At 40.7% G+C, this 10059-nt stretch overlaps 1 protein-coding gene across 1 annotated transcript in view; it reads right to left on the minus strand.

The window, feature by feature from the left end:
• Positions 1-6670, minus strand: part of LOC124140570 — a 103204-nt gene extending 96534 nt beyond the window's left edge. The window contains exon 1 of the mRNA XM_046508214.2: positions 6171-6670. Within this exon, the coding sequence (XP_046364170.1) occupies positions 6171-6222 (52 nt within the window). The 5' untranslated portion in view covers positions 6223-6670. The remainder of the gene's footprint in view (positions 1-6170) is intronic.
• Between the last annotated feature and the right edge of the window lie 3389 nt (positions 6671-10059).

Consider the following 10059-nt stretch of genomic DNA (forward strand, 5'->3'; position numbering starts at 1 on the left):
CTGTGAGAGGCGACAATGCTTGTCGTAGGAAGCGACTAACGGGATCAGGTGGTCAGGCTCGCTCATTTGGTTGATGCATGTCATCGTATCCTAATTACGTAGATCGATGCTTATGATGGCGTTCACTGGATTGTCTGGTCCAGACTCGATCATTTACTGACCTCCGTCATAAAGCTGGACTATTTGTGAGTGTGGCGTTGAACAACAAACAAATAAATAAAAACAAATTGAAATTGACTGAATATTCTGCAATAAAATTAGTGCTGTGGTTGTGACGTCTGCTGTTACATTAAACATATAAACATTTATCGAGACCCCAAACCTTCAGGTTGTAATAAGTTAAGTGCGGCGTTAAACAACAGACAAAAAAAAATTACAATACAACTGTCATTGTGTCATGGAGATAAACTAACTATATGTTTTCAAATTTAGAAGTTTCAAAATGTGATTCCTTACCTGTATGGGTTTCGAATGTTATTTACAGGTATCGAATCTAGGTTCGAAACCTTTTCACTGAAAGCACGGTAGGTTATTTCTATTCTGATGACACGAGAGGTGACGCGCAGTATTGAATGTTAAGTCATAAATACATCTACGACGCAATCAGACATAGTAGGTGACACAGCTGACTCGTTTAAAGATGCCACGAGTATGGATATCATATCAATAAGAACAGATCTTTGTGGAATGATGTGAATTAACATTTTGTCTTTTATTCACTGAGCGAATAAGTTCGAGACACTTGGCCAAATAAATAAACCATTTTACCATTGCGCTTATTCCTTGAAGAGAAATGTATACGATTACAAACTTTTAACATGTTTAACACTTTATCCATTTGGCGTACAAGGCAAAATAGCTGTGAAAATTATAGTGATAAAACCAGGTGTTCTTGAAAAAGGTAAGCATGTCCTGCCCTCCAGGTAGCTCCCGCCACTCACAATTTACATAAAAACCAAATGCTTGTCGCCTGATGACGCATATGATGATTTTGAAACTAAAAAGATATGTCAATTTTGAATTACATGTGCTATGTGCAGAGATAAGCGCGGAGATTCTGCTGCTTATAAGTAAGGAAACACGTTTACGAAATGAAGTCATCACACAGTCTTGTCACTCTTTCTCTTTATGCAGAGATCAAAATAAGAAACAGTTGATGCAATTTCACTGGGCACCTTTAGTTCTGCTTCGGGTGGGTAAATCTGTGGAAAACCTGAAGTTACACTTGGCCAGATTCCCCTGTTTTAGGTTTGCCAATCCAAGCAGAAATTAGGATTCAGTTGTGTTAAGAAACAGATCAGCAATTTAAGAAAAGATGGTATATATGTGTGTGTCGAGCAATATTCCTGCAGTCTCCGCCCTTGATCCCACATTCAACAAGATTGCTCAAACGTTGTTTGATCAGGGTTACAACACTCAGGGCACCAGTAAAGATTTCAAACAGTTTTATGGTTTTCTTGGAGGACATTTCCAAATTTGACGCATCGGTGACAAATATAGTGTCCGATGCAATTGCCTATTTGGACTTATTTGGACCATATTTTCCCGTGTTATTGCCAGGTGAACAATTGACTTGCCTTTGCATGTGTTTGTGACGGGAGCCACCGGTGGGGGATGATAAGTTCACATTTTCGCGAACACCTGGTATCATCACTTTTTGATAGTGAGTAATAAACATATGCTCATGATACAGTCGGAATCGTACAGTCGATTCTGCTTTCGGCAGATATTTCTTATGAATATGGAAAGGGTTGTGTCGCTGTGAGTTGAGTGAGTGAGTGAGTGAGTTGGATTAAAATCCACTTTGAACAGTATTTCAGTTTGATGTTTTCGTTCTACAACTTCTGAGATACAATCGAGCATGCGCTTTCTACCAAGATTTCTACCAAGGGCACCATACGACTCTTGCTCAAAAGTCGTTTGGTCAAGGTAACAACATTCAAGGCATCAGTAAGGGTGTTGTCGCTTTTATTCATATCTTGGCGTGTCAATTGATGTGTGAGGAAAGCCCGAAATCCTTAAATCCTTTACTATTTGGGTGAAATCCATCGGCATTGTGCTAAGAAACCAAGAAACGGGGCTTCGTACCCAAGACCATAGATTTAGGGATTCAAATCTGGACAGCGAATTATGGCACATTAGACGACTGGGCTACAACTGCTTGTGAGTTTGCAAACTACAGTTGGGGCTTCGTCTCACATTAAGATGACAATCCTTGTTGGGATTCCGAGTCGAAGTATGACCCCGATAACTCATGGTTATCGTAAAAACGTACTGAAATATGGACCGCCTCCGTGATCTAGTGGTAGGACGTCCGCCGGAGACCGGAAAGTCCGGGATTCGATCACCGGCCGCGTCACACCAAAAGACGTTAAAAGGTGGTACTTGTTGTTACTCTGTCTGACACTCGGCATTAAGGGGTTAAAACAAGGACTGGTCGGCTCGGAGTCAGTATACTGTGTCTGAGTGGGGTATTCATGTTAAACTGCGGCATGGTATCTCAGTGGGCTAGCACTATAAATCGTCATCAGTCCGGACTTGTACAAGCAGCCACACACACACACGTGCATGCACGTCGCTATATAAGTGCAATAATCTTTGACGCGATTTTAAACCCCATTCCACCTCACCTCACTAAAATAGGGTTCGGTGGTCAGGCTCTGTGGCATATGGTGTTATGTTGTACGACAACAGTGTTCTTCATGCTCATCAACCACTCGTTTGCCTGGACTTGATTATTTGCAGATGTTATAGGTACAGATGGGCATTTGCGGCGTTAAACATTATGACATGACTAAAAGAATACTATTCAAACTGGCGTTAAACCAAGTACACTAACTCAGGTATGAGTGATACATATATCTTGGTCGCATACGTCCGGTCATGCGCCTGACTCAGAGATAGCCTCCGGCGTCTAGTGGATAGAGCGTCTGCCTGGAGAGCGGAAGGTCGGTGGTTTGATCGCGGCATGCCGCGTTATAACAGAAGACTTAAAAATGGCACATGTTGCTGTCATTCCTGTCTCTGTATGTATGCTATATGAGTGCAAAAATATGGAACGCGACGTTAAACCCTATTTCACCACCCCCATGCTTCATCATTGTAATATACGTTGATACAAACTTCATATCAGTTCTCTCTTGTCTAACAGATTGTCTTATTTGTGGTCCAGAAGCTGTTGCATCATGACAAAACAATGAGTTCACAAGAACAAGTCGATAGTCCCAATGCACATTTCTGTCAAGATGGTGCTATTTTGATACTCATTAGTTTCTATTCAATCCCTACAGGGTAGACGGGCAGTGCTGTGTTACACCTTGTCGTAGTGGTATACATGTATAGACGGATAATGCTTCTTAAATGACGTTCATTAAACGGACATTGCGTCCAACAATGTGATCTTATTACAGGAACGCTGGAGAGTGTGAGAGCGTTATACCAATGTTGCGCAAGTGGATTAATGTATGGATTTGGTTGCTTTCAATTAATAACATTGCTTGCCTTGCAACTAGAGAGTTCAATTCGTCATATAGATGATCATTATTTAATGTTAATGTCAAGGTCAATGCAGAGTCTCTCATGCTTGCCGTAAAAGGCGACTATGCTTGTCGTAAAAGGCGACTAACGGGATCGGGTGGTCAGGCTCGCTGACTAGGTTGATGCATGTCATCGATCCCAATTGCGTGGATCGATGCTCATGACATTAATCACTGGATTGTCTGGTCCAGACTCGATTATTTACAGACCGCCGTCATTTAGCTGGAATATTTCTGAGTGCGCCGTTAAACAACAAAGAACAAACAAACAAATCAGAGGCTCTATGAGGTGTCACTGCGTTTATTTGTCTGTCGTTGAACGCTGCACTGAACAGTATTCAAGCGCTATGACGCCGACCTGTAAATAATCGAGTCTGGACCAGACGAACCTGTGACTGACATTATGAGCATTGCCCCGCGCCGTTGGGATACCAAGTCGATTTTGTCACTTTATGTGACATGCATAGTTGCAGGGGACCTGTTCCATCCCAACGGAGACTGTTTTCCTTTTTTCGCAGCCTTAACATTTACTCGTCGTTTACTTGGGTCGGAAATGTGACTTATAGGCTTTCTAAAGGTTTCAGTATCGTAGAATTACTATTATTTATTTTCTTCAAACTTTCATATTCAAATGTTCGTTACGTTATATATGAAGAAATACGCATCAAGCTACCTTGATCAGTCTTGGCACGTGTTTCCTTGTCTACACAGAAGACTGATCAATCAGTAAAACTAAAACTGTAACGCATTATATAATATTAGTAACAATGTCGGAATGGGAATTAGTTTGCATTCCTGGATGAAAAAGTTTCACAAATGTCCACGCTAGTCTGTATAGCTAAGTATGATCTTCCTGGTATTGTGTTAAGATGTAGTTTTCAGCCGCATAGTAAAAATGAACATTTGATTTCGGTAATGTAAAACATATGTAAATGTAATGTAATGTAAACATGGAGCCATGTTGGTTGGTTGGTTGGCTTGTTGTTTAACGCCGCATTCAGCAATATTCCAGGTAACGGACGGCGGTCTGTTAATGATCGAGTCTGAACCAGACAATCTAGTGATTAATATCATGAGCATCAATCCACGCAATTGGGATTGATGACACGCATCAACCAAGTCGGCGAGCCTGACCACCCGATCCCGACCACCCGATCCCGTTAGTCGCCTTTCACGACAAGCATAGTCACCTTTTACGGCAAGCATGGGTTGCTGAAGACTTATTCTATCCCGGCATCTTCACGGGTCCATGTATGTCATTACCTTGTATGAAAATAAACCGAATAAGCAGCATGACATAAAAGTTTATACCATATATAATAGCAAAAAGGGTTATTGTTCAATGGGGTTTTGTATCGTGACTAGATACATTTTCAGCTACCATGCAAAACTAGATATTGTTAAATTTAAAATTAAAAGCCTAAATAGCTTTTTAGAATAACACCTTGCACCTTGCCAAAATGTATTTTTGGTGGCAGATAATTTGTTTTAAACAGTCGGAAGTAGATAAATGTTTTCAAGCAATGTGTATTTTTCGATAAAATCCCATACGTTTAACATGTTGGTTAAAGCCCATGAGCAAGGTCGTAATCGGCGCAAGTCTGGGATTCGAACTGACGTCAGTGTATTCTGACACAATTAAGGATCGACTCTGCACCACGAATGAACATAGGGCATCCCATGTTGAAGCAGCTAAAATGGTTCAAATAGAATTCAAGAATTCAGTATAACCCTCCACATGTTGTCCATGCATGTGACGCACAACAGAAGAATCATGTTTGTCACAGTAGTAATTAGGCGGAACTGGACTGTGAATATTACACTGTAATAGCCGTTATCTGGGCCACTGCCGACCGCGAGGAATGATTGATGTCTATAGCAGTGGCCTCGGATAGACGTTACTTTCACTCACGGTACCACATACTTATTTTAACTAAAATGGTTCTGTCTGCGATCGTCGTATGTGCCTATATTTAGTGATTGAAATCCTTTCGAGGAGCAGACAGCATTTTTGTACAATAATATATTAGTTGGATACTTACTAAAGCAAATTCCAGAGATCACACAGTACATTAGTAGATGTAGCTTTGACTTATCTTGGAAATATATTTAAAAGTCCGGACACGTGTCGTGTTGTAAATTACCAAGCTTAATATTTTTCGTGTAAAGAAACATAAGATCAAAAAACCATATATAAATAGTAAAAAATTACATATTTGAGGGCTGTGGGCAAACTATCTATAATTTTTAAGTATGTTTGGGGTAGCCAAGACCTCACATCGTTTGAAAAAAGCTACAGCCACACGTGTATACAAGTCGCTATATAAGTGAAATAATCTCAAACGCAACGTTAAGCCCCGTTTCACATGATACATTAACACTGACACTAGTAAGCAACGTAGAGAATAAATAATGATTAACTATGACCTCAAAGACCCATTACCCAGTATTGGTATATCAAACACTTAAACAGTGCGCATATGCACATCAAGTTCATGAAACATTGCACACATTACTGAAAAGGGAGGTTGGTTATGTTAGTCAACCGATGACCCGGGTTCGCTGTATACATGGGTACAACACCGAGGTCCGAGGTTATTTCACATCTCAGAAAAAAACAAAACCGTCACTTACCTAGGGAAATCAGTGCAAGGCAAATAAACCATATCAGGCACCAGTCACGCATGATGCTGGATTATCATCACAAGTTTCAGAAGAGAAGTCCTGATCTTCAGCTCCGTGATAGCGAATCCTTTACTTCCTCAGAGGCTCGCATATGAACCAGAAAAATGTAATAAGATATAGTCCTGTGTCCTGTGAATTAATATACTTGCACGCGTCCTGAAGCAATGATGTTGCCTTTTTAAATGTGAACGTTTTTTATACCAATAAAAGTGTGATTTATGTTGTCAGTAATGATTTGAAAACACACTTTCTTACTTTCTTTTACAGTGTCACAGAGTGCTGTCACCGCTTACTATCGCTCCCGTAGCTATCTGTAACAACGATCGTTCCAGGGAATCAATCCGTGGAGGCTTGATAGAAGCCTCGGCCAAACCCACGTGTCAGTGTTAGGGGACTGAGACTGTCGCACGATAGCGTCGGCCGCTGCTACATTTCGGACAGACCTCTGTAAATATTGCTGTCAGTGAATAGGAGGAAGGGTCCATTCTCAGCATGGGGTAAGAGGGATTAAAGCTGATAATCTATAACAGGAAAATGAACATGTACAGCGGCGTCCAGATCAGACATATCTAACTCTGTGTGGGATAATATAGTTTATGGCATACATACTTAGCAATGCTTTTCCACATAGAGCGGTGAGAGAGAATAGATATGTACGTTGCGTTTCAACCATTTGGATAACCACATTTGAACTTTGAACATTAGTTGGGCAGGATACGCCCACCTTTTCGAAATCAGCTGTTTTCATCACTATTTGATAGTGATTCATAAACATAGTCGGAAACGTACAATCGACTCAGCTTCAGCAAAGATTTTTTGTGGCCATGGAATGGGCCTTGTTGCATTTATTTACTGATGTGGAGTGATAAATGCGCAACTAAAAGGACGTGGTGGGAACTGTGAAAGATAAAAGTAAGATATTCATATGTTGTGCGACGCTATGAAGTATACAGTCAAACAAGTATAATTTCAAAATTATTGTTCAAACCAAAATAATTATTCTTAGTCCATCATTTAGGGATCACATCTGTGTGTGCTTAAAGAGTGTTTGTGTGTTTGTTTGATTGTTGTTTGAGGTCGCACTCAGCAACCTCCCAACTATATGACGGCGATCTGTAAATAATCGAGTCTGGCCAAGACAATCCAGTGATCAATATCATGAGCATCAATCCTAGCAATTGCAATACGAAGACAATTAGTACTTAGTGTCGGCATTTGAGAAGGTAAAACTCAGTGTTGGCATGGGAAATTAGTACTTAGTGTCGGCAGTTAAGAAGGTAAAACTCAGTGTCGGCATGGGAAAGTAATACTTAGTGTCGGCAGTTGAGAAGGTAAAACTCCGTGTAGGCATGGGAAATTAGTACTTAGTGTCGGCAGTTAAGAAGGTAAAACTCAGTGTCGGCATGGGAAAGTAATACTTAGTATCGGCAGTTGAGAAGGTAAAACTCCGTGTAGGCGTTGGAAATTAGTACTTAGTGTCGGCAGTTGAGAAGGTAAAACTCAGTGTGGGCTTGGGAAATAAGTACTTAGTGTCGGCAGTTGAGAAGGTAAAACTCAGTGTCGGCGTGGGAAAGTAATACTTAGTGTCGGCAGTTGAGAAGGTAAAACTCAGTGTCGGCGTGTGAAAGTAATACTTAGTGTCGGCAGTTGAGAAGGTAAAACTCAGTGTCGGCGTGGGAAAGTAATACTTAGTGTCGGCAGTTGAGAAGGCAAAACTCAGTGTCGGCGTGGGAAAGTAATACTTAGTGTCGGCAGTTGAGAAGGTAAAACTCAGTGTAGGCATGGGAAATTAGTACTTAGTGTCGGCAGTTGAGAAGGTAAAACTCAGTGTCGGCGTGGGAAAGTAATACTAAGTGTCGGCAGTTGAGAAGGTAAAACTCAGTGTTGGCGTGGGAAAGTAATACTTAGTGTCGGCAGTTGAGAAGGCAAAACTCAGTGTCGGCGTGGGAAAGTAATACTTAGTGTCGGCAGTTGAGAAGGTAAAACTCAGTGTAGGCAGTTGAAAAGGTGATACTTAGTGTCGGCATGGGAAAGTAATCTTTAGTGACGGCAGTTGAGAGAGTATTACTGAGTGTCGGCATGGGAAATTAGTACTTAGTGTCGGCAGTTGAGAAAGTAATACTCAGTGTAGGCAGTTGAAAAGGTAATACTTAGTGTCGGCATGGGAGAGAAATACTTAGTGTCGGCAGTTGAGAAGGTAATACTCAGTGTCAGCATGGGAAAGAGTAACTCTCAACTGTGGGGAAGGGATAACGTTGTGTTGACAGCAAGGATAGTAAAACCCATTATCGGCATTGAAGAAAATGATAATCATTGTGGACAGTGTAGAATGTAATACTCGATTTCGGCAGTAGGGAAAGTAACACTCGCTGTGTGCATTAGAGAAAGTAATTCTCAAGTGTCGGCAGAGGAAAAATCAACAATCATTGTCGGCAGTGGAGAAAGTACCACTCAGAGTGTCATTAATAGACATTCCGAGCCTTCCCGGCTGTGTGGCAATGTATTATTAAGCGCTAATGTATGTTGTGGATCATATTTGGCATGCAAATTCTTCTCTGTCGTTACATGCACAGTTAATGAATAATAGATCCAATTGTAGTAGTTATGGTATAAAATTTACATAAATAGTTATGAAGCTAGCTCTGCAACCAAACAAAAGTGCTTATCAGAGCATACCAAGTACCGCTGCGGCTGTGCTTGGATGTTACATTAATCCCTTCATTTGGTAAAAAAAAGTTTTTTTATATCTATTTATCTGCACATGTGGTAATATGGATGGCGACATGTTGGAAATTACTTGAACCGAGGGAGATGTGTCATGACATTTACGTATAATTGTTGAGAGCTGGGATCACTTTTTCGATCACGCCAGAATGTCTAACGTCCCTTGGAGAATAACGAATATGTATGACAATTAGCGAGGCCGGGATTGTCAAGTGAGATTATTAAAAAAAATCCAGAACAATCATGTAGTTGCAACAGAATAGCGCGCGTGCGTGCGTGTGTGCGTGCTTGTGCAGATCAATTGTTTCTGTACAGGACATCGAGTGGCCAAATATTGTTTCTTTCTCTATGTGTGACCATGAAACTGAGTCCAATCATCTGACTGTACTCACACCATGAACCCCTGGCACGGTAATAGAATGAGTGGCTGTATCAGAGGGGTTTGTTGCCCTGGATGTGTAGCCTGCGGGAGAAAAGCTACTTTAACCTAAACTGTAGTTATCTCTCAGTTGTCGAGAAGGCTTGCAGAACGTGAACCACACACACAAAGCGATCTTTACCCTCTCCCTCGCAGGTATGGACTTACTGTAGTCATATCAATGAGAGGGTGTTCAACTTGGACGTTTCCCACCGACATTTGTTCAATATACCCCATAAATGAACAGAGGTATCAGTTCTCTGAATGGAATGTATTGAATTCAGCAGTACCCTATGGAATACTATTAATTATATATATAAGCATTGTATATAGGTGTATGAATGAGTGAGTTGGTTTTAACACCGCTTTTAACAGTATTCCAGTTATATCACGGAAATATATGTGTATGACGATAGCTAAAATGTAATGAGTTGTTTTTGTTCAGATTAGATGTGAACGTCATGGGAGCGGATTACTTCACGTCTGAAAGAACGAGCTTTTTTATATACCTGAAAATTGCTAAGTATGAATTTAACAGCATACATTATAATTATCTGAAAAGGAGTGTTTTCCATTCTTAAGTTCTCATTTTCACCCCAAATCTTTCCTGGTAATGAGAGTGTGTTAATATCGTTGTACGCTGCAGTCAAAAATATTTCAACTATCCTACGACGGTATAGATTCAACGTGGTGCTT

Source organism: Haliotis rufescens, unplaced genomic scaffold (assembly GCF_023055435.1).
Source record: "Haliotis rufescens isolate VD_foot unplaced genomic scaffold, xgHalRufe1.0.p SCAF_6, whole genome shotgun sequence".
NCBI lineage: Eukaryota > Metazoa > Mollusca > Gastropoda > Lepetellida > Haliotidae > Haliotis > Haliotis rufescens.